This window comes from Chiloscyllium plagiosum, unplaced genomic scaffold (assembly GCF_037043375.1).
Source record: "Chiloscyllium plagiosum isolate Xiang-an unplaced genomic scaffold, Cpla_swu_hap1 HiC_scaffold_21, whole genome shotgun sequence".
NCBI classification, from domain to species: Eukaryota; Metazoa; Chordata; class Chondrichthyes; order Orectolobiformes; family Hemiscylliidae; genus Chiloscyllium; species Chiloscyllium plagiosum.
Genome location: NW_028270159.1, coordinates 32,509,504 through 32,536,021, shown reverse-complemented (window position 1 = coordinate 32,536,021; position 26,518 = coordinate 32,509,504). Strand labels below are relative to the sequence as shown.

Genomic DNA, 26,518 nt, shown 5'->3' with positions numbered 1-26,518 from the left:
TTGAGCCAAAGCTGGTAGGTTGATAGACAGCTTTATATGAGAAACATACTAATCTCCATTATTGATTTCATTCTGTCCTTCTATCTCATAATTTAATTTGACAGATGATATGAAAACCTTAGAAGGACTGCAAGAAAACCAAACCAACACCTTTAAATGAAAGGATAACATTTACAAATCTCTGCCAAGAGACTATATGCATTTGAAATGCAATGAGAATTTCAAAGCAAATATCAAGGAAGCTTCACTGAAACAGGAATACTTATCGTTAAAGGGTAAAACATGATGAAATATCCAACTACAAACATGCAGAAGGAATTAGTATTCAAATATAAATGGGCATTAATTGGAAGCACTTTAGTCGATTAGATATGCAATTTTCATAATTAAAAAGATTAGTATGAGGAAATATTAATAAAGACTTTAAAGTGATGAAATTAGAGAACATTTATATCTTCAGTGAGAGAATCTGCAATGTATTCAGTTATGAAACAAATATTTCATTCTGATGAAAATTGCAAGGCAATAGGATCGACTGCTTCAAAATGCTGAGACAAATGGGCATTGAACTGTTTAACTGACACTGACAGCACAGCTTTAGGAAATACAATGTGCAGAACGATAAGCATTAGCCAAGTTTTAAATTTGTGAGATTGTTTTACCTTTCCCTTCTAAATGCGTGGAATAAATCTAATAAATATGCAAAATGTTTAAGCAATTTTGACCTCTGTTACTGCAGAGTGCAGTCATGACAGCTCTTCCGCATCATCAAACATATCGACATGGAAGTGACAGAACACCTCAGAAATTGGGTTCCAATCGCACTGTCGATTGGAACAATGTGAATCTACCAAGGAAGCCATCTCACACCACTTGGGCTTGACACAATGTCGATTAGCACTCAATTTTAATGCTAGCCAGCTTTTTAAGAAGCATTCAAGTGCCCCATTATTACAGGCACTTTTTTATCAAATGGATATTCATCCTATCAAAACATTAACAACTTACTTGAAGGCAACAGAATTCTAGATACATTTTTTAAATACAATTCCACAGCGTATTGCTGGTGAGCAGCATGTAAGCCAATTGATAGAATAGGAGCCTTTGTAGCTGCACATCACAGACTGTAAGTATTGGTTTGATTTTAATTATGCATTAAACCACATCAGGTACATTATATTATTAGTTTCCCTACAGTGTGGAAACAGGCCCTTCGGCCCAACAAGTCCACACCAACCTTCCGAAGAGCAATCCACCCAGACCCATTCCCCTATATTCGCCCCTGACTAATGCACCTAACACTACAGGCAATTTAGCATGGCCAATTCACCTAACCTGCACATCTTTGGACTGTAGGAGGAAACCGGAGCACCCGGAGGAAACCCACGCAAACACGGGGAGAATGTGCAAACTCCACACAGACAGTTGCCTGGGTTCCTGGCGTTGTGAGGCAGCACTGTAAGGCAGCAGTGCTAACCACTGAGCCACCGTGCCACCCTGAAAAGCCCATTATGAATGTTGATAATGACTAGATCAGTGTGATGGCTGTGTGATCGATAGAGTAATCTCTTTTCAACTTGTCAAATTCTTTTAACAACATCAAATGAATGCCCAGAAGTTTCACAGGAACAATGAATGAATTGAGTAGGAGGCCCAAAGAAAGCCCAGAGCCCTGTTATGTTGCTGCCCAAAGATAAACAATCCTCTTCCTATTTCCATGAAGAATTATCTATCTTTTGTACGGCCACCTGCATTCCCAATCCCAATGGGGATACCTTGCAGCAGACCTAAGTGTGCCAATTTCATGAAGTAAGCCTTAAAATCAGTGCAGGATCGCTATTCAACTCAACTTTGAGATTTATTTTCAGTTGAGGGTAGATAGGTGGACATCTTGGCCTCTCTGGGCCTATTGCAGCAGGTATATTACAAAGACTAGGACATTAGCATGATGTTTATGTAGCTTTACGATTTCTCTATTTGTTCAGGAAATGCAGATATCACTGGCAAGCCCAACATGTGCTGCCCATTCCTAATTTCCCATAAGGCCAGTTGACATGGAAATAACGGGTCAATCACTTTGAATGAGTAATCCAGCTAAACAGTCCAAGGAGTAGACTATGTTGGCAATCTGAATTCTTTTGTTAAAATGTGAAAATAGAAAGCCAAGATCAGTAAAAGTGGCAATCAATATATTAGATTGTCTTAAAAGCCCCTTACTTGTTCATTAATGTCATCAAGGTAAGGAAATCCATGGTAGTTCCACAGTCTGACCTATCTGTGAATTGAGTCCCAAACCATGTGATTGACTCCTAACTGCCTCTCGATTTTGCTAACAAGCCAATTAGTTGTACCAAAGCTGCTGACATGACTTCAGGAAGAGGTCTACAACCATCAACTGGACTCTTGAGGCAAGTGGTAGTGTCCCTATCTCTGAGCTAGGAAATTCAAATCCCACCTGCTCCTCACCTGAACTGTTGATTAGAAATATCTACATTCATCTGCTTTGGGAAATGAGGGATGGACAATTAATGCTGGCCTTGCCTGTGAGGCCACTGTCTTGAAAGTGAACAATATAGAAACAGTTTTCCAGAACTACATTTCCTGTATCATTTCCTGACCAGTCCTAGCCATTAGTCCAAGGTGGAGGAGCACGTTACTGGCAAGACTTGAATTGTCAGACTTTTCCATCACCTTGACTACTACAGGTGTATTGCAGATTTAAAAAGTCACTGATTATTCATAATGTTGGACTGAGCAAAGGAGACATACTGTTTTACTAAGCAATCAGAATATTTTGCACATTGTATAAATTTTAACAATATTGTAACTCAAGGTGACAATTTCCAAATGCCAAGACAGGCACAATCAGGGTCTGATGTCAGCCACCTGACTGGTAACCAGAGGTGCAGACTAATGTTCTGAAGACACATACTGAGGAAATATAAATAAAGCGTAGCTTTACATTTTGCTTTCTTTTGTTCCAATCCCTCTGTGACCTCATCTTCCCTGTACAATCTCTGTAACCTCATCTTGCCTTAAACTCTCTAGGTACTCTATATGCCTCCAGTTGTGACCTCTGGTTCCTCCCTGCTTTTTTTTTTGACACAATATTTGAGGCCATATTCTTAGCTATCCAAGCAAGTTACTGAGTTCTCTCCCTCTTCCACCCTTCTTTCTCTCTAGCTCTCTCTTCTCTCACTCTATTGCTCAGCCTCCTCAAAACTTATCAATCACCTTGACCAAGCTTCTGTTCACTTGTCCAAATATTTCCTTTGTGTATAATTACATTTCTTGGTAGTGCCTGAGGATATTTCAAGTACTGCTAGGTAAGGCAATTTTTTTTTGTTTTAACATAGAACCAACCTAAATTATTATTCTGGTGTGTAGTCTTCAATGACTTTCCCTCAACTTGGCAATCGATCCTCTGAATGCCAGCAAGGATGGCAACATCATTGCAATAGAAGCAGTGAAAAAGTTTTATTATGAATTTCAATCTTTGCATCTATTATGAGCAATAATATTTCAGAGCAGCGGTAAATCGTGAAGTTGACAGAAGTAATAAATTGCTCAAGCTTCACTATCAATGTTTATGGTAATATGAACTGATGCAGTGGATTTGTAATACAATCAAGTATTGTGTTAATCCATATTTATTTCAATGACTATTAATAGAATAGAGCAAAACTGACACAGGATGTTAGCTGCTGATTTACAGTAAGTAAACAGAGTTAAATTCAGAATATTATTAAACGAGATTTAAAGATCTGTTTTTGTGCTTTAGGGATTTTGTCTACACTTGTGTTGAATCTTCAATAAAAATAGAGGCCTTGATAGCCTTGCTATTAGATGCCTATGCACATTATATAATTATAGTTATATTAATTAACCTGTTCAGGCATGTAATGGAGCAGTTGGGACATATACCCAGATCTCCCGGCCCAGAAGAATGGGTACTAATTCTGCACCATAAGAACCTCAGTGTGCATTTAAAACATTAAATGGCCCACACCAATCCATCCACCATTGCCGATCACTGGCATTCTGAGACAATTTATCATAGACTCGTAGAAACAATTGCAGAAAACAGGGAAACTCGCCTAGCCATACCAACTTGTACAACAGCAGTTTAGCCACTCTGCCTCTCCCTTGTATTCACCATCCTCAAATACACTGCTTCCACCTGGTGAACATGCATTCGTACTCTCACACTTTCCTCATTGCAGTAGCAGAGAACACGGGACACAAGGGAATGGCAAAGAAATAGAAGTTGACTTCGACAGATTTCCCAGCTCACAAGTGCAAGGGAATACACACCAGAGACCAGTGGAGTTTCATGTCATTGAGCCCTTGGAGATGAGGATCTACCAGATTCTGAGTGGTGTTGTAGAGCACACCAATGTGAGTGACTCACCTGGCACATTAAGCATGGTCATAATAATATCGCCCTTGGCCATACAGTCATCTACACCGGTATGTTCTCCACCACAGTGGTAGCACTATAATGCAACAGCGCTAACCGGAAGGATAATGGTGAAAGAGTCCATCATTATTCTGAAGAAGGGTCACTGGACTTGAAACATTAACTCTGCTTTCTCTCCATAGATGCTGCTAGGCCTGTTGAGTTTCTTTAGCGAGGATATGCAGTTCTTTATTTTATTTATTATCAAAAGCATTTCCATTTCTCACAGATAGACAGCACCTCTCCCCCATTGTGACCCTAATATGCTATCATATCACCCATGGCCACATCTGTCCCTGCATAGACACATGTGAACCAATGGCTTCTCAAGGACCATCTCAGGGGTAATTTCAATAAAATAAGCTCTAATTTACCATTCACTATTTATAGAATCACTTAGCACTTGTTGAACATAGTGTTAAAGAACTACAGCACAATTTACACTTACCAATTTATCAAAGGCCTATTTGGCCTAGCATAATTGTACTGGATCTCTGAGCTAATTAGCCCCGCTGCCATATCCTGTTCTCAGACAAATTTAATGCTTTCTTTTTCATGTTCAGCTAAATGGTTTTAAAAATTAACATGGAGCTTTCTCCCCACACCCACCACGCTATTTCTGACCTATTATTGCACATTATAATATACATATATGGCTATATAATTTTACGTTTACAGATATAAATAAGTATGAGGCGAGGTCAATTGAAGATGTCAAAGATTTGGGTAAGACAAGGATGTTAATAGTTACAGTACCAGGATGAGTGGATGGAGTTAAGATACAGATCAGCCCATGATCTAATTGCACAGACTTGCAGAGATGAATGATTTTCTCCATTTCCTACATTTCTTTCTACTTTTCTGAATAATAAAGGAATTGGCCATTTTGTGTGTAAAAATGCTAAAGATCTGCTTCAGACAAAATAAAACACAGCCTGCCTAACCATGACCTCCGCAAGTCAGGCTCACAGAACTCTTCTTGTCTTTAATCCCAGGAGTTAACTATAAAAATGTTGTCAGTGAACTTCATCAAAACCCTGAAATGTTGCTCTTTGATTAGAGGGTTAACCAGAATGAAAAAGATCAATAGAACTCAGCGAAAAATTTATTTTGTTCAGAATTTTCTTTTCCAGAGAGCATTACAATTCTCTTAGTGTACCTAATAATCCATATGGCACTTACAGGCTGTTTGATTTCAGTTATTCTAAATGTTATTTACTCAGCTCCATGGTATAAGTGACATTTCTTGGAGGACATCTCTGCAGAACTGCCAATCTTCATCATTATTCAGTTACTTTGAGTTGTTACTACCAGCTCAAATCCCTAAGATGGTGATGAGCTCATTACATTTTAGTTCAGACTGCTCAAATAGTTCATACCTTGCTTAACGTTGAAAATAGTCCAAATCTGAAAACTAACGAATGCCACATTAACAACAAAATATGGAGTATTTGTATCTTAAAAATATTCACAGATAGCATGCTTATTTAATCATCAAACTTTAATAATGAGGTGACATTTTGCCACTTGCACCCTTTCACCCTTGAGAATGAGTCATCAAAGCCTTTCTCCTGATTATGAAGCAAAGGCAGTTGCACAATGTTCTAAATATTGTTTGACTTTAATTCAAAGCTGCTCCAGAACATTTCAGAAATCAGAGTACATACAAACAATATCAATTAAGGATGTTCTGATGATTGTCCTTCAGTTGTGGTTCAGCAGTTTTATACATAGACGCAACAGATTTTACAATGATGAAATCCTGTTCTATGGTTTTAATGTTTTACAGACGAGTTTAAAATGGCTTTCACATAGAATTAGGTATCCTTGGGAGCAATTTGTTGCTACTTAATTGAGGAGGCTTGTACAAAAAATCTGAGTGCAAGATTATAATTTAATCAAAATCCTAATATTACTATAAATGAAAATGGAACGGTGTTGGCTCATTCTTGAAAAAAAAATTGATCATATTGTTTTTAAAAAAATGTGTTAAAAGGGATTAAGAGTACTGTTTCAACGCTTTCAGACTGAAGAAAATATTCATGTAACAGCCTTTCACAACCTTAGTCGCTTCCAAGATTTCTGCACCACTGACGTTAGGTGTGTTACTGGTCGATTCAAACACCACTTACAATATGTGATCACAAAGGATGGCATGAAAAATCAAATATTTCTCATCTCATTTTGTTCTGTATGATCATATTGGTGGATTGGTTACCTGACATTTTCTGGGTCTATTCTGTAATATTCAGAAGTTAATTTTATCCTTCTGTCCATATCACCTGGCTGACCTCACAGCACAGGTGATTAGGAAGAATTGGTAACATCGAAGACCACGATGGGCCTGAAAATCCATGGGGTAAAAACAATGACTGCAGATGCTGGAAACCAGATTCTGGGTCAGTGGTGCTGGAAGAGCACAGCAATTCAGGCAGCATCCGAGGTCAGGCAAAATTGACGTTTCGGGCAAAAGCCCTTCATCAGGAATAAAGGCAGAGAGCCTGAAGCGTGGAGAGATAAGCTGGAGGAGACCGCATCGGGAGCAACGGATACAATAGATGATATTAGTGGATGTGCAGGTAAAACTTTGATGCATGTGGAAAGCTCCTTTGGGGCCTTGGATAGAGGTGAGGGAGAAGGTGTGGGCGCAGGTTTTACAGTTCCTGCGGTGGCAGGGGAAAGTGCCAGGATGGGAGGGCGAGTCGTAGGGGGGCGTGGACCTGACCAGGTAGTCACGGAGGGAACGGTCTTTGCGGAAGGCGGAGAGGGGTGGGGAGGGAAATATATCCCTGGTGGTGGGGTCTGTTTGGAGGTGGCGGAAATGTCGGCGGATGATTTGGTTTATGCGAAGGTTGGTAGGGTGGAAGGTGAGCACCAGGGGCGTTCTGTCCTTGTTGCGGTTGGAGGGATTGGGTCTGAGGGCGGAGGTGCGGGATGTGGATGAGATGCGTTGGAGGGCATCTTTGACCACGTGGGAAGGGAAATTGCGGTCTCTAAAGAAGGAGGCCATCTGCTCTACATTGGGGAGACTGGGCGCCTCCTAGCAGAGCGCTTTAGGGAACATCTCCGAGACACCCGCACCAATCAACCAAATCGCCCCGTGGCTCAACATTTCAACTCCCCCTCCCACTCTGCCGAGGATATGGAGGTGCTGGGCCTCCTCCACCGCCGCTCCCTCACCACCAGACGCCTGGAGGAAGAACGCCTCATCTTCCGCCTCGGAACACTTCAACCCCAGGGCATCAATGTGGATTTCAACAGTTTCCTCATTTCCCCTTCCCCCACCTCATCCTAGCTTCTAACCTCCAGCAACTCGATCCCCTGACCTGTCCGGACTTGTCCGACCTGCCCAGCTCCTTTTCCACCTATCCACTCCACCCTCTCCTCCCTGACCTATCACCTTCATCTCCTTCCCCACTGACCTATTGTACTCTATGCCACTCTCTCCCCACCCCCACCCTCCTCTAGCTTATCTCTCCATGCTTCAGGCTCTCTGCCTTTATTCCTGATGAAGGGCTTTTGCCCGAAACGTCGATTTTGCCTGTCCTCGGATGCTGCCTGAATTGCTGTGCTCTTCCAGCACCACTGAAAATCCATGGGATTGACACTTCAAAATGTGTCAGCTGGAGAGCTGAGCACTGACCTTCTTAATGGCTGAGGGGTAAAGTGAGGTGGGGGAATTTCACTTCATTTAGAAGGGGACTGAAAAACAAGTCCAAACATTTTCCAACTTCAGTGCCTGGGCCAAAATCCAATCCTCTGCCCTCAGGTTAAATCCGACACACCCTAGGCAGGAAGTTTGGTACATCTGCCCTTGCACAGCACATTGACTCCCTACTGTCCTGACAGACCAAGGAAGAGGATACCCCTTGCCTAGGAACCCACTTCCCTCTTCCAAGTTCTCTGATGCCAGTATCCCTACCCTAAGGCCCATCAGATATTGATAGGAAATGCAAGGAGTAGTGTGAAACAAGATGGGACAATGATGTTAAAATGCAGGAAAATACACAATAATTGCCAATTCCCTAATTCGAGAAAAATGTCTATTCAGGGTCATGAGTTTCTGCTGCATGCCTTCATGTGGCGGATCAGACCAACTGTTGATCTTTGAGCATTGGAGCAAGATGTTGCATGGAGTAGTGGAATCCAGGGGGTGAGATTTGCATCTTACTCTTTCCCACCCTATTGCCACTCTGCTCTAAGGCATGGTGAAAAAAAAGCTTGAATCCTGGTTGTGCTTAATGGACAAGTTGTCATCATTCTGAACAATTGGTAGTGAGCGATTAATTCCTGTCATTAATATGAATGCTATCATGTTTCAAGGAAAGCTTCACAGGGTCCTTTAAACATTTCCTCCCTTAGAACATTGGCCACTTAAGAATTGGAAGAATAGAATCTGTCAGATGAAACACTTTTCGGCTGTCCAGGTGCTGTCTCCAGCCCGTCAATGTTGATTTTATGGCCTGAATAAGTATGGAGCTGGTTTTTAAGGAAGGCACCAGTTGCTCGGCAGTACTTGCATTATAGAACATGGAACATAGAACATTACAGTGCAGTACAGGCCCTTCAGCCCTCGATATTGCGCCAACCTGTGAAACTGATCTGAAGCCCATTTAACCTACACTATTCCATTATCATCCATATCTTTATGCAATGACCATTTAAATGCCCTTAAAAGTTGGCAAGTCTACTACTGTTGCAGGCAGAGCATTCCATGCCCTTACTACTCTCTGAGTAAAGAACCTACCTCCGACGTCTGTCCTATATCTATTACCCCTCAGTTTAAAGCTCTACCCCTCATGCTAGCCATCACCATCTGAGCAAAAAGGCTGTCACTGTGCACCCTATCTAATTCTCTGGTCTTGCATTGAATCAGGAGGATGTGGGAGATGTATTGCTGATAGAATTTCTCTAGCATAGTGTCAGAGTTTAAGTCTCTGTGTAGTAGAGCAATGTGGTGTTGATCACTATTCAGTACACAAGGATTTTTGTTGACTTGCATTGTCAAATACTTGTCTCAGGTAGAAGTCTGAGCTGTTGGATCTCTTTGTCAATGCTGGTCATTTGCTCAAGGTGACTGCTAAGGTATGGGAAGTGCTCAACATACTCCAGAGTGTCTCCTTCAACATTTGGGCAGAGGTGGAGCATTTGACGGACCAGGTGCAGTTAGATATATGAGAAGACAGCATTCCAACAGCACAGGCTAACACTCAATGCAAATCCAGGAAATACAGGACATCTGTCAGATAAGGAAGGCTAGAAAGATCCAACACTGACTGTCAAGACATGAAGCTTATTTGAAGACATTAGGGCCCAGTATAGATCAAGGTCAAATGGACAAAACCCACTGGGCTCACAGGATTGTGTTTCCCTTCTTCAGGATCTGTCAACGTTGCAAAACATTTTGAGTAACTCCCGAACTGTGAACCCACGCTGGCAACCGATATTCTGCAGGTTAACCTCAGTACTCTGTGATGGCAAATAAAGGTAAAACACCTTCACTGGTCAAACTGATAAATAGCAATAATCATGTGGCTGTAACAGTATTCCTTCTGGAAAACTGTGCACTCATCTTCTGGATTTTGCAAGGAGAGAGATATCCCACACTGCCTGGACTTCAGGAATGTGACAATTGTAACTAACTTCAAGAAGGGAAATAAAAAAAGGCTGGATAGGCTGGGATCCTTTTCACTGGAGCATAGGAAGTTGAGAGTGATCTTACAGAAGTTCATAACATCATGAGGGGTATAGATAGAGTTAATGGTTGTTGTCTGTTCCTTAGGGAGGGGATTTCAAGACGAGGGACGCTTTTAAAGGTGAGAGGAGTAATATTTTAAAAAGATGTGAGAAAAACATTTTTTTACACAGAGGGTGATTAGCGAGTGGAATGAACATCCTCAGGAAGTGTTGGATGTGAGTAAAATTACAATGTTTAAAAGACATTTGGATAAGTACAAGAATAAGAATGTTTTGGAGGGATATGGGCCAGGAGCAGGCAGGTGGGGCTAGTTTAGCTTGGGAATATGTCAAGCACGGATTGGTTGGACCAAAAGGTCTGTTTCTGTGCCGTACAACTCTGAATCCATGGGAGTTACCAAGATATTTTCCTTGTGTCCATAACAGGGATAATTCTGACATGCATTTTGCTCAATTTCTACTTTCTATAGCTGTATGAACACATTATTTAAAATAATATGCTGATGAATTAATACAGAAAAATATAAATCATGGTAAGGATCCAAATTCTAGCACTTCTAAGCACCAGGTGTGCCTGATGAACTTGATGGGCACAGGCTCGAATTTTAACTCCTGGGCCAGGAACTCCAAGTTAGGACAATTCCTTACAAACCCAACATGGGATGGAATGGCCTGGAAATTTAGATTTTCATCCTTGATGGGTGGGTGGGGGGATTGTGGGGAGGATGCTTGGTATTGGTGGTGAGCTGGTTAAAATGGGAATTTCAACAATCACAGCCTGAAAGAACAAAGATTGGCCAGCCTCCATTAATGACCAGGCTACCCAAATTTAATTGAAGTGATATAGTTATGTAAAAAATGGAAAATTAAATTACTGTTGCGACTGACTGAGAGATGTTGAAAAAATGGGGGTTCGATACTTTCTCCTACCACCACCCCTTTCCTCACTTGGTCATAACAAGTGAAAGGGCTAGTTTGACATGTTAATGATTCTCCTCTCTCAGCAAGTAGGACCACGAGAGCTGAGTACAATTATTAATGGCTCAAATAATTTATAATGTTAACTGCCCTCTATAGGACGTTATTTATGAAGCACCTTTCCCAATAATGTCAAGGTGACAACATAAATCTGTGACATATTTCATGCAAATTTGCAAAAAAAAGGTTTAAATCACATAGCAGCAAAGAAATTGGCCATGCAGATTGAAAACCCGCTGGTTTGATTCCCAACCTCTATTGAATTGCCTTCATCCAGGCAACAGTGGAATGCCACAAATGACTCTTAGAGCCAGAATATAATGAATCTGCATGATGCTTTTGGTGCGGTGGTAGAGTCCGTACCTCTTAGCCAAGAGGCCTGGATCCAAGTCCTACCTGCTCCAGAGGTGTGTCGTAATATCTCTGAACAGGCTATTTAGAAAAGATCTAGAATGAATCCAGAAATTTCATGTGAAAGGACAGAGTGCAAGTGTGGACTCTGAGTGAGTATTTAAACCAGTTCAGATATTCTGCTTCAGTGTGGCCCACTGGCACTCAACATTCAGCTACAGACCTTCAGAAGCTGCCAGAAATTTGGTGTGCCTCTAGTTAAACCCTCTGAAGATGACAGAAGCCTAAAGATCATAAAATTAAAGAAAGATTGTTTGTGTAAAGAAAAGCTTGGTGCAATGGAAGTGCCCTATGTTAGAAATAAGATAGGTTCAATTGGTCGCATAATTCTTGTCAGGGGTGTTTTTTTTAAATGGTACATGTTTGAGCATTGCCTAACAAAAACATATTTCCGATGCAGTATTAACACTTTCCCAATGGTGTTACCATCAAGCTAAAAGGATGTTTGGCCTTTTACACAAATGTATAATGTGTATGGGCTTCAGTAATGGTATGATGTTAGCAGGGGCAGGAACACATGTGATGGATCCTGATGCTACTGTTGGCTTAGACACCCGCACCCCCCATCCTCCCCACCCCAAGCCCCGTCTCCCAAGCTGACCCAAACTCCACGGACCCCAGTTACTTAGTCTTTTTCATTCTTATCCAGGCCTTGGATCTTAGGTATGCAGCCCATACACCCCAGACACTGGCTGATTGTACCAAGCAGCAATAAGCGAGGTACTGACTGTACCCAACCAGCCAGTGCTTACAAACTCATAACTCAATATTAGATTTATATGGGTGGACATTTACTGCACAATCCTTTGAGTTCAAAGCATTATGCTGACAATCACTTTAGAACTGTAAGTCAGACTCACATTGTTACATATTTGTGTGTACTGAAACCTTGTATTTTATTACATGCCTATGTTCTTTGTAACAGAAAAACAAACATGTACACAGACATTGCCTGTTTCAACTCAACATAATAGGTAATAGCCATTTTCTGTTTCATGTGTAAAGCAATGCCTCAAGCAATCAGAGTCAAACTGCCTAGTTTAAAACTTTTTAAAAGCCTGCCAATTAACTGTCAATCATCAAGTGGAGCAATCTCCATGGAAAAGCCTTTACCAATCAGATCCACTAGCCAACAAATCAACATACACTTCTCAAAGAGTAAATCTTGATAGAAAACAGTGTAGTGAGTCATTCTCTTCAACTGGAGTCAAAATGACCAGGTACAGTGTGTTTTATTATGAACACAAGCTTTTGCAAAACCATAATGTTGTACACTAGCAGAAATTTAAGTCCAGAGGAACCATTCAGTGGTGTTACAGCAATCATGCCACTGTAGCCTCATAAAGCAGGAGGAGGCCATTCATCACATTGTGCCTAAGCTAGAACTTTGAAGGAGTTATCCAATTACATCTAATCCCCTTCTTCTGCCCATAACCCTGCTATTCTTCTTCCTTTTCAATGCGATTTTCCTTTGAATACTACCCGTGATTATTAGTCTCGAATGTGCTTCCACTACCTTTTCAGACAGTTCATTCCAGATCATGTCAACTTTCTACTTAAAAAAAAATCCTGTTACTGAATGAAGATTAGAATAATTTACTAAAGGAACATTTTTATTAATGTCTGGTACGAAGGTCACAAATGATAATGATAGTTATGCTTTGATTCAATTCAGCTTTAATTATTTCAATGAGAAAACTTTGTTGACTATGTTCATAAGAATCTTACACCATGATTCACAGAAGAAATTAATTGAAAAATTGATTAATCTCATTGTAATAGTTTTCTTATGATCACAGCCACAAATAGCATATGAGATGCTGTTTGATTTGAAAGCATTCTATTCTTCATCCCTGATCTAAGCTTGAAAGAAGAAAACACTTTGCTTATGAAAAGCTGAACACTTTAATGCAAAATATTTGTAGCACCGTCTGTTTGCTGTCAAAATGAATTACTGATTACGGTAAAGTCTGACACATAAGTCATGCAGCTTTCTCTGTGATGTTCTTGGCAAACTAGTTGAATACATCAAGATTTGACTGCATTATTCTACTTGACTAACTTGATTGCTCTATCAGAAATTGCAGCACAGAGCTGAATACTAGGCAGAAGGATTGAAGCTTGTAAAATCCTGATGACATAAAGCCTTTCTATCAAGATTATGACAGAAGAAAGTAAAGCCTAGATTGGATGTATTTATGGCAATGCAAATAGCAGACGACAGTTGTATGATTCAGAGCACCATTAGGGGCAGTGGTGGTCCTTTTCTTTCTATTCATTCACGGATTGTGGACTTTATTGATTCGTCTACCATTTATTGCCCATCTCCGATAGATCTTGAAAAGGTAGAGAGTGAACTGCCTTCTTGAAGCACCGCAGTCCATATAGAGTAGGTACACTCACAGTACTATTTGGAAGGGAGTTCTGAAATGTTTTATTCAGTGACATTGAAGGATGTGTGATTTAGTTCTAAGTCAGGATGGTATATGACTCAGAAGGGATTTCATTGGTGGTGGTATTCCCATGCACCTGCTGCTATTCTCCTTCTAGTGATAGAGATCAAAGGTTTGGAAGGAGCTGTTGAAGGTGCCTTGGTGAGTTGCCGCAATGCATCTTGTAGATGGCACTGCTGTTACTGGCATTGGTAGTGGAGAGCGCGAATGTTGAAGGTGGTGGATAGGGTGCGAACAAGGAAGCTGTTTTGTCTTGGATGTTGTCAAATTTCTTGAGTATTGTTGGAACAGGACTCACCCAGGAAAGTATTCTATCATATTTCTGACTTGTATCTTATGGACTTTGGTCAGCTCTGAGAAGACAGAAGAATTTCTACTTTCTGACCGGTTCCTGCAGTCACAGTTTTTATTTGGTTGGTTCAGTTCAGTTTCTGGTAAATGGTCATTCCCAGGATGTTCAGTGACGGTAGCACCATTGATTGTCAAGGGAAGATGGTGTGATTCTCTTTTGTTGAAGATGGCCATTGCCATGCACTTCTGTGGAGTGAATGTTACTTGTCCCTTATTAGCCAAAGCCTGAATGGTTCTTGCTGCCTGTTAGCATTCTGTATCTGAGGAGTCATGTTTGGTACTGAGCATTGTACAATCACCAGCAAGTATCCCCATTTCTGAATTTACAATGGAAGAAGAATCATTGTTAAGCAGTGGACACTACCCTGAGTAACTCTGTAATAATGTGCCAGAAATTAGATAAAAGCCCCCCAAAAAAATACCATCTTTATTTGTATTGGCTATGACTCCAACCAATAGATAGTTTTCTCCGGATTCCTATCGACCCTATTTTTCGAGGGTGCTTGATGCCACATTGGGTCAAATGCTGCCTTGATGATAAGGGCAGTTACTTTCACCTCATCTTTGAAGTTCAATTTTTTATTTCCATGTTTGGACCATGGCTGTAACAGGGTCAAGACTGTAATGAGTGACCCTGGAGGAACCCAAATTGAGCACCCTGGACCCTTATTGTGGAGTAAGTGCTGTGTCATTGCACAGACATCTATGTTTTTTGTCTCATCATACGTATCAAACTGGAAATGCTTAGACAAATTTAAGGAACTCTCAAAATATCAACTTCTGCAACTGATTTGGTTTAATGTTAACCCTAAAATTCTGCACTTCTTTCAGCATTTCTGGGATCCAAGATAAAGAACAACAACTTGACTAGCCACCAAACTGGAATACATCTGTGACATTTTCCACTATCAAAGTTGTTAATTTTTCCAAAGCACTTTGGTCATTCTTTCTCAATGCTCAACCAAGTCCCAAGATATTTCTTTTAATGTAATTGAAATGATGGACAACCATGCTAAAGTTCTGTACTTCTTGAGTTTACATTCAAAGGGGTAAGTTAGAATTGGAAGTGGAAAGCTCAGTGGGAGACAAATCAGCCAAGACAGAACTAAGAAGTAAAGAGCCTGAAAACTGCTGTAAGTTAATCTGCATCAATTCTTCTTGTCCATTGTGCTACATTCCTTTATAAACTTACAAATTTCCTGAACGATGTCCTGGAATTCATCATTCAATTCACAATGAGTTCAAGGGGTGTAGAGTTTCTCTATGATAAATAATGTATATGGATCTTCACATCCTCCATTTGGTAAAGGCTGATATTATTGCAGGTAGAGCTTCATATTATTACATACCTTAATCTCATTCTGCACTATCTTCTCTCGTATTGCAGCTTTATTGTTTCTACTGTGCTTGTTTCTACACCCTCAGAATAATGACAAAAACTAGATACAAATTACTTTTTCTCCATTGGGTTTTAGATGATATATTGAAAACAATAATAAATGTCCTGCAGAGGACTGTCAACAATTATATCCATAGTCTTGATGATATTTATCAACCACAAGATATTTGACTGTATTAGCAAAACTGCTCAATTGAATCACTGCTTGGCTTCACTTCTCGACAATTACCCTACATTTATTGTTGACTTGTTCTATACTGAAAATAAATAAGTAGAATACTAAATGAGCTCTCACATATTCGATCTTGAACTAACGCTATATAATGTAACAAAAAATAACTTTAAAAATAGAAGACACTTTCAATTTTGCTGTTGTAAATAATAAGAAATGAAAGTACTTTCAATCATTTTTATTCCTTATTGTAATGAGAATTTATGAACCTTGTGACAGCTCATTTAGACTCTGAGTTTATTTCAGTTTTCTAGGCTAATGAAGTTCAAGTTCCTTTTCAATATTAAACATTAGGAGGTTAAAAAGGACTGGTATCAGTAGCAACAATACCATTGTGTCAGTGAAAGAAAATCTAACTGGTTCCCTCAAATCCTTGTGGGAAAGAAACCAGCTTACCAAACCACCAAATCGATACATGACAATGATGGAACACATCAGTGTAGTTGACTCTTCCACCCCCTTCTAAAGCTTAGCAAGGTCTAGCAAGCGATGCATTTATATCAGACACAGAACAACTAGGGAAGCCCATGTCAAATGAATTTCAATGAAAAAAAACAGCAGTTGCTCTCCCTATGTCCAAGTTGTTGCTTTTTTTTGTTTGTTTTCTTCATTTTGGAAGTTATCCATCAATATTTTGATAGTGTTAACTCCAACCCAATCCCAATACCACTTAAATTTCCAATCTAGAAGGAGAAATTGAGCTGTTGTCCTACCATTCTGTGTGAAATTGGTATAAGAGCAAAGTTGTGCTTTTTCTCAGCGATTGTAAATACATGCTTGAGTCTTTAATCTTATACAGTGTCACTGGATTCATGTAAAAACAGACTTGTAACAACAGTACAGCTTTATTTAAAACATTCAGCAGAACCTGTAATATATACAATACAGTAGCTTCTGCCTATGAAATGGTCTCAACTTTGACCAAATCTCTATTACTATTATGCAAATATTAGTGCATTCACCTTGGTTCTCAACATTTGCAGATTTAGTGAACCATTATTAAAACTAAAATATCAAGATACACCGAGGATTCAGCTGAAATCGCCATGTGTCCAACAGCTGACTGGAAACAGTATGGATGGCTGATAAATAGAGACTTCTATCTACAATGAATGATAGGTCTTTCTTCAAAATAAGGTGATTATGACTAAATAAGTACCCACTTAATACCAAGAAGCACCGAACATAAATAAAGTTGTTTCCTGGATATGTGAGAACATTTCTACACACTCTTCACAGAGCATTGTTGTTTACAGAGAATCTTGCATAATTGTTTACTAAGAGTCTTGCATAATTGAAACCCAGGCAGCAGCATCAGTCTGTGCTCAGCTAGGGATGCCTCATATTACATAAGTAGAATAGAGAAAATCTCTTGCTTTAGAAGGCATTACATGTCAATGTTAATGTAAAACAAGGCTGTCATCCTATTATGTTGATCCGCAATATCTCAGACCTCTTTGCAATTTATTTTTTCCCATGTAAGTCTTTAAAGCATTGAGGTCATGTTTTGTTTTCTAAACACAACACAAACCAACAGTGCAGGCTATATTAGTTAGCCGTTGAAAATGAGCTCAAGGCTTGAGATATGTGATTAACACTCATCCATCGATGGCAATACAGACGGCATGTCAACTTCGGAATATCTCCTCTTTTCAATGACTTCTACATCCAGCTAGCCTAGTGATGTCATTCCTAGATTGGATCAATTAATATCAGGAGCTGGTAGCATTTTTTAAAGCTAGCCTGCATCTCCTAATGAAGAGGTGACAAGTGGTTGGAGTAGCTGCAGGAAATGAACCTGATCAATGGAAGAATGAATAATGACAATTTCGGACAAAGGGGGCTCCACGGTCTTCAGACACTGCACTGGAACCTTTGTTAGAGAAGAGTCAGTGGGGTGGGGGGGGGGGGGGGGGGAAGGAGAGAATTCCTGTATCTACGGGGGACTGAGAGGCAATTTTGGGGTACACTGAGAAGACAGTGGAAAGACATAGATGTGAAGGTCAATATCAAGAACTAAGACCTGAGGACATCGACATGGTGCCACTAAAAGATCAATAACACCACTTGAAATGTCAAAGTCATCATCAAATGCCATATCCCTCTGTTTGCGTCACTTGCTGAGGTGCTGCACAATGCAGCACACCTCCATTCCTCATGTCCCAACAATCTTTATCGATTAGGCCTCTTATCTAACCTTCACATGCTTCAGCTCTTTGTCACGTACTTATCACTGCCGTCAGTCTCACGCCAACATCGCAGAGCTTGTATTCACTGCCTGGTGCTCATCCATGACAACCACATCATTCAAACAGATTGCATAAAACAAAACTGTGATGATGAAGAAATGGCATGATCACTTGATTTCACACTTGCAGTTCAGACATTGGCTTCGAGTGTATCTTTTAAGCTAGGTTAAAGATAAGATTTGACTGTAGCTGGGCACTCAGTGTGAATGAGCTGCAGCCAGTGTAGAGGGCAACAACTGTGCAGAGCTTAACTTCTCCAGCTGGTGAGGCTACACATGGTTTCCATGGCAACAGATTCATAAAAAAGATTTTGATAGGATAACTGACAGACTATTGTTAATGGGAATGGAGAATTAAATGTCTGGTGCTTTGGGGAGCTTGGCAGAAAACCGGTCTACGTCAAGGAGCATGAAGGAGGAGACTGGGATCACCAGGGTCATGGGGTTTTGTTCAGGGTTTGAAGCCAGCCCTTTCCAGCATGATAGTGGTGGCCAAATCCAAACACACATTGGGTCACGTGACCAGAATGCTGTGACCAATGACCAGTGTCTCGGCTTTCATTGTCGTGTAAGCAGCAGCCACCCAAATTTGAGTTCTGCAATGGAAGCTCACACTGCTCTCATTCAAAGGTCACCTCAATGCTCTGCAAGCTTTCTGAATGTTGTGGATTGCAGTGTGCAAAGTAACTTGCAGAGTTGTTACAGTAGGACAGCCATGAGGCCTCCAGTACATTGTTCTGGTGAAGCCCCAGGAGACTCACCCCCATGGGGTCACACTCTCTGAAAGACAGCACCTGCCTGGCCACCAATGCTATCCCACATCAGGAAGCCAGCCTGTCCTCAGGTCTTAGTTCCAGATATTGACCTCCGCATCTATCTCTTTCTACTGTCTTCTCAGTATACTCCAAAACTGCCTCTATGTCCCCTGCAGATACAGGAATTCTCTCCTTCTCCCCTCTTCTCTATCAAAGCTCCACCAACACTGTCAGACATGTTGAGTTTCTCTAGCACTTTATGTTTGTATTTCAGATTTCCAGCATGTGCAGGATATTGTTTTTATCTGGCTAGAAAAGGGTTGTATTCTTCTCTTCTTAAAGAAAAGATACTTCTTCCTTTTCCTCTTCATGCTTCTGCCCCTGAACTGCTCATTGTACAATTGCTTGCAAGGGCTGTTCTCTCAATAATGGCAAGGTGTGAACTTCTGTCTTCTGCATAATGAACATTGATATCCAATCTGCTGAATACTCCTAGGTTCCTCTAAAACAGCCTAGACAGCAGGAGCATTGCTTTAGCAGGCTAGTCACGTGGCAGAATGTCTTCTATTTTATGCATGCTGCATATTTTGGCAATGGGAAGCGCTCCAGCTTCTGCAGTCAGATCATCGATGGATAGTCTTGCACAATAGCATTTGCTGTAGTGACTCTAAATGCCATAACCACAGGATAAGGGCATCATGACAGCTGGCTAGGCACTGTCCTATATGATTCTCTGGTTAGGAACCAGCTGGTCATTGATCAAGTGGAATTCCTTTCAGTTCCAGTATAGGGCAGAGCTGATGTATAGCACCTTCAAAGTGAAGTGTGTACAAGGTCAAGAGTGTGGTGCTGGGAAAGCACAGCCTGTCACAACCCCTGCATGTGCACCTCCAACATGGAGAAGCGCGCAATCTTGGTGATGCCTTGTGTTCTCTCCACCTGCCCAGCTTTACCAAGACAGAGTAAAATGTCCTCTGCGAATGGATAGAAAATTACAAAATATTAGAAGTATTGAGAGTACTATCCTAAAATGAGCCTGATGCATCAACGTTCTAGGCACGGTTGTCTTCACAGCCACTGGCAGTATTGTCATCGTTTTGCTCTTGCCTTTGCAATGTGGCTGCACAAAGTATGAGATTCCATGGAGGTCACCCTTACTGAAGCATTGATATCTTGTACATTGATCTCCATTGACGTTCAAGTACAGTCAGTGCTTTGGAAACATGCAGGGTGGATTTTTAATCTTAATGAGAGCCCTTCTACCTCTCTTCCCTCTTCTAGTAGCTTTGTCCTGTTCTACAGATGTCTGTTCATGCACCAAGTCATGCTCAATTGCAAGCCTCTGCCAGCTCGTCATTTGTTCTCCATCAGCCATGTTACACTCAATAGATAGCACTGCTTTGGACCAAAGGTACATGGAGGTCAGGTACTAAGAGAACATTGACATTTATACATCTGTGAGTGACAGAGCCAAGAAAAAGTTCTTTGACACCTGCGCTATCACTGTCTAAATTCTCAACAGCTGGAAATGAGCTGAGAAATCACCAAACACATATCAGATTGAAACAAAAGCTTGAAAACAATCAACTGGCTACGAACTTATAGGTAATTAATGTTCAGATTAAAAGTGCTGGCAGGGACCCTTGTTGATGCTGAATGCATGTTCAATTGTACTGTGCAACTTTACTAGGGACAATTAGCATTAGTTAGAATCATAGTCATAGAGATGTACAGCATGGAAACAGACCCTTCGGTCCAACCCGTCCACGCTGACCAGATATCCCAACCCAATCTAGTCCCACCTGCCAGCACCCGGCCCATATCCCTCCAAACCCTTCCTATTTGTATACCCATCTAAATGCCTCTTAAATGTTGCAATTGTACCAGCCTCCACTACATCCTCTGGCAGCTCATTCCATACACGTACCACCCTCTGTGTGAAAAAGTTGCCCCTTAGGTCTCTTTTATATCTTTGCCCTCTCACCCTAAACCTATGCCCTCTAGTTCTGGACTTCCCTACCCCAGGGAAAAGACTTTGCCTATTTACCCTATCCATGCCCCTCATAATTTTGTAAACCTCTATAAGATCACTCCTCAGCCTCCGACGCTCCAGAGAAAACAGCCCCAGGCTGTTCAGCCTCTCCATGTAGCTCAGATCCTCCAACCCTGGCAACATCCTTGTAAATCTTTTCTGAATCCTTTCAAGTTTCACAACATCTTTCCGATAGGAAGGAGACCAGAATTACATGCAATATTCCAACAATGGCCTAACCAATGTCCTGTACAGCTGCAACATGACCTCCCAACCCCTGTACTCAATACTCTGACCAATAAAGGAAAGCTTACCAAACGTCTTCTTCACTATCCTATCTACCTGCAACTCCACTTTCAAGGAGCTATGAACCTGCACTTCAAGGTCTCTTTGTTCAGCAACACTCCCTAGGACCTTACCATTAAGTGTATAAGTCCTGCTAAGATTTGCTTTCCCAAAATGCAGCACCCTCGCATTTATCTGAATTAAACTCCATCAGCCACTTATCACCCCATTAGCCCATCTGGTCAAGATCCTGTTGTAAGCTGAGGTAACCCTCTTCGCTGTCCACATTAGTTCTGCCGGTTCTAACTTGTTTCACTCCAGAAATTGGAGATATAATTTACATCTTTGTATAAGCATTTATTTACAATGCTACAAATGACAATGGTGTACATCCAACCAACAACCGTTATCACACCCCAGATACTGCAGATTGACAGATTGCTTTGCCACTTGTTAGCTGAGGAATGAATCAGTATCAAGTGGACAAAGAAGGTGCGATAATACAGAGCTGAGATTTCATGACTGTGATGCAAGTTTATAATGTATTGTTATTGTTTGGGAATGTGGTGTCAAAGTGGAGGTGAGTGGGATATTTTGGTTTTAATTTATGTGAAGGTGACTTATTTTGTAATGGTCAGAAACCTTTTTTTTTAATCTGGGACTTCAAAACAGCCTTTCCAAGACAGCAGATTTCTAAAGTTAAATGGCACGCAAGATACCTGGGAGCTAACTGCTGGGATGTTTTCTAAATGGAACTTTTATGACTGATAGAAAAGATAGATTGTGCAGGGCCACACGCAGATTGAGATTAATTCCAGCAGAAAGGCAGTTATTAGTTTGTGGAGATCTTTCGGCCATCAGATCTGGAAAGGTGTCTTACGCTGTGTTTGCAGCCTCAAAGCAATCAGACTCAGACTACAGTCAGTGGGTTAGTACAGTCAGCCTGTGCGTGTGAGGTCTGGGGAGAGACGGCAATGGAAAGAATCATTTTTGAAAACCACGCAGAAAGTTTTGATCTTTTTAATTCAGTAAGAAATTCTAAAGTGATGGCAGGAGCGATTTTTCACTGGGGTTGAGTCTCTGTGAGGGGTATTGTTTGGAAAAATTGAGTTTTTCCTTTTCCTGTTTATAATAAGACCTTTCAAAACTGTCAGTCAAATCATCATAAATGTTTTCCCTTTTGTGTGATAAAGTTATGTTCTGTTGTTAAAAGTATATTTTCTATGTCATGCTAATATGCTCAGTGACTAACCACCATGTTAAAACAACTAATTTGCAAAATAAATATTATGGGGTATCAAACTAGGTTTCACTGACTTCTCCAGTACACAATCCTTGATCCAAAATTCTGAAATCTGAAAAGCTCCAAGAACTGAAGTTTTCTCGTGAACTTTATTTTCTGTATAACAAGATTGTTTGGCGTGCGAACAGATGAGCCAACTCCACACCCACCTGACCAATGTCAGTCAGTTGTGACATGGTAGCGTGGCCCAGCACTGGCAGCAGCAATTGTGTCTCAGCACTCGTACTAGTCACACATGTGTCTGCTGTTAGAGCATTTTTATTTCACCGTGAAAATGTCATTTATTCCGAAATCTGAAAAATTCTGAAATCAGAGAAACAACTGGCCCCAAGGATTTCGGATAAAGGACTGTGTACCTGTATTAGCATAAACTGGGATTATAATATGAAAAAGAGGGGGGAAAATGGAAGGCAAGTCAAACAGTTAAATGTGCATCAGGATTTTAGCCATGGTTCCTTTTATTTCACATATTCTGGTGAGATTATAAAAAATAAAAAATCCTTATAAGTCAGTGCTTCATATTTTGAACTTCCATGCTGTGTCTTCAATCTGTACTTTATGAGGAATACTGTTTATCAAGTGCTGTGTAGCTGCTGCATAAAGGTATCACACAGAGGGAATTGTTCACAGCACAGTCAGTGCTATTAAACCACAGAAAATTCATACAAGGTACAAGGTATGATTTGTACACAAGGGGTGAACTTGCTGTCAATCAGGTAAGACCAAAATATACAAAACAAAAACAAAAAGATGTAGGGGAGAAGAACAGAAAGTCAGGACCTGTTTTACTATCTCAGGAACATCATAAAAATGCTTCAAGCACAATGCATAACATTTAAGTACAATGGCTTGCTCTTGATTGCAGTTGGTGCAAGCTCAAACTGGTGAACATCCGTCTGAATTTCACCCTCTCCCACTGCTGGGAGTGAAGGTAAGGGGACCTCATTAAAAATGCAACTTGTGGCCTTCCAGACCAGACATGTCTCCAATTCTACTCAGAGCTACGGAGGTTTCTGGTGGCCTGCACACCCTGCGGAAGACAGGCTGGAAGCTGCAGCTATGCAGACTGATATTGGGCAAGGAGATATACCTCCTGTATGGCCCCACTTATGCCCATCAAAGGCACTCTTAACAATTCTCCTACAGGTTATACTCTTCCTTTAACCTTTCCTCCAGAAACTGGTTTCTCAAGCCAAGCCTCTCCCTTAGCCCCCTTATACCCTCCCTTGGAGGCCTGCCAGCCATGCACATGCACCAGGAACTTAATGGGAGTCTGGCCTCCATACACTCCTCTTCTTCAGGACTGGCTTTAGCAGTCACCTCTTGAATCTGGCACTGCTGGGACAACAGAGCTGTCAGCCTATTCAATTGGCCAGCACCTGTCTTAAACTGCACGTCCTCCAAAAATAGGGACAGAAGTCTCCACGTTAGCCACAAGCACTAACTACCTGTGGAACAGCCAGTGTTTTTGTGAAGGCTTCTCCAAGATGTTCTAGTTGGGGCAGCTGAGAAACACAGCATCCTACAAATTCCAGTCCCATGGAGCTGGGCAGTTCACAACTTACAATGGTCTCTGATCTGGTATTGTTACATTACACCTAACAACAACAACTTGAATTTATGTAGCATGTCTAATGTAGTGCAAAAACACCCCAACATACTTCACAGGAGGTGTAAAGAGCAAAACGTGACAGTGAGTCTCATAAGACAATCTGAGGACAGAATACCAAATGCTTGGCTGCAAATTTTGTTTCCTGGAGTTTTTTAAAGGTAGGGAAAGGGGTAGCAAGTTGAAGAGGTTCAGTGAGGGAATTCCACAGGATCGGACCTAAATGTTTGAAGCTGAGCTGCCCATGGTGGTGAAATGTAAATCAGAGATGGACAAGAATTCAAAATTGTGTGTTACAGCAATCTCGGATGTTGTAAGAAATATTCTTGTTGTTTTTTTGTTGGTGTGCATAGCCTATTTATTTAAGTACTCTGCTTCTTTACATTATTTTGTGCAGCCATACCAATGTGGTCTTGTGCTTGGTCTTCTGGGTTGCTGCCCTGCTGAACGGCTTAGAGGAACATTGGATATCGATCTGGAGGAGATTGCAAAGATAGGGTTAATTAGGACCTTGGTTAGATGTGAAAACAAGAATGAGAATATTAAAAATCGAGGGATTACCAGGCTGAGAACCAATGTGCATCAATAGACATGAAGGTAAACAGCAATTGGTGTGAGTTGAGGTGCAAGCAGCATACTTTTGGATTAACTCAAGTTTAGGTAGCTTGGATGGTGTGGCTCTGATCTGTAGTGCTTTCAGAATAGCAAGTGCTAGAAGTAACAAGGTCATGAATAAAGGTTTCAGCAGCAGTTGACTCATTGACAGAACTACTCCACATCAACACAACAGTGACAGAATAATGAGACACCTGGTGACAGTGACAAGGCCATGAGTTTTGCAGTCTCAGATTTTATTTTTTTCAGTTACCATTTGGTTTGTTCTATTCTTTTTACTGGCAACTGCAATGCACTCAGTGTAACTAGTGTTGGAGGTGATTTGTCATGAAATCTATTGCATCATTTAAAACAGCAATTCTGACCCTTCTGCTGGCCTACACCCCAGAATGTCTGCTGAAAACTCATCGATAATGTTCCATTGTTGACATTTATTTTCGTAATTGAACATAATTCCACAGCAAAGAAGTCATTAACTTAAAATGGCCTGGAAAGCCAATGTAAACAAGCTTTGGGACTTCCTAGGCTCTACTGTAAATCGAGAATTAATATTTAAACAGCATAAATCAACAGTATCTCATTAAATCCATGGCTTTTAATAACTCAGTGTGCTTTTATATGGCTATGTCAAAATGCACACAGCAATATGTATTATTTCAAATATGCATAGTTACAACAAGAACAATAATCAGTAGACTTGTTGTTAAAACAATTGAACATATCATAGTTGCAGCTCTACATAGCATGAAGCTTTTCTGCAGTAGCTCAACCAACCTTTACGTTATTGATGAAAATGTGAAACTCTGGTCAGCAGCATTCTGTCAGCATTAAAATTGCCTGAGCATACGCAAATCTTGTTTGGACATTTTAATTCAGTAAAATAAGCCACGGCCAATCCTTTCCCATATCCTATTTGCTGCCGACGTAAGTATGTTAATTATTTCTCTTCTTGGATCTATCTTGCATTCTTTCATTCATAACTGAAAAATCAACTTGCATTTTGTGTACTACCTTCAGTGCAATTAAACATCCCCAACTTGTTCCACAGGACAGGTGATAAACAGGAAATTGTGAAGTGGACAGAGGTGACTCCTTGAAGTGTTAACTCTAGAGAAGCTTCTAAAAGAGGTAGGAGGATGAAGACTTTTGGAAGATAGGTTTAGCATTCAGGTTCATGCTGGTTATGGCTCTGCCTCTGATAGTCGATGGGTGGAAGTCAGGAGGATACAGGACCACCAGGGTCAGAGAATGCAGAGGAGGCATTTGGGACACAGGACTAAACAACACATTCTTTAAGCTTCCAGCAGTTCCATGGGACTTTTGTATATTTACTTAAACCCCTAGAAAAATATGTGCAGTTTCAGATTAATATTGTTTCTGAACTGTAGCATCACAAGCCAAAAAGACAAAGTTGGTCAAGAAAACATATTGACAAGAAGAATAATATGAGTAAATGAAGTAATTGAATGTAGAGTGACATCTTGAGTACAATGACCTGATGTTGCTTGAGGCAGAAGTGAAGTTGACAATATAGTTAGTTGTCAGCGACAGACATTCACCAGTGTGGCCAGCGATTTGATAATTATAGCCAAGGAGCTTTTGGTAAGTCGAGGTGACAATTTTTCAACTTGTTGGCCCTGATTATTCATGTACAAGATATTTTACTTTCTCTACACCTGAAGACAATATTT

General features: G+C 40.7%; 1 protein-coding gene across 5 annotated transcripts in view; it reads right to left on the bottom strand.

The window, feature by feature from the left end:
- The window catches only part of LOC122564787 (whirlin), a 221,895-nt gene that overhangs the window by 168,785 nt on the left and 26,592 nt on the right, over positions 1–26,518 (bottom strand). For 3 of the 5 annotated variants that reach the window (XM_043720015.2, XM_043720016.2, XM_043720018.2), the window contains exon 3: positions 24,616–24,687. The exons of the other annotated variants lie outside the window; for them this stretch is intronic. In XM_043720015.2, coding sequence (XP_043575950.1) covers positions 24,616–24,687 — 72 coding nt within the window. The remainder of the gene's footprint in view (positions 1–24,615; positions 24,688–26,518) is intronic. 5 annotated transcript variants of the gene reach the window in all.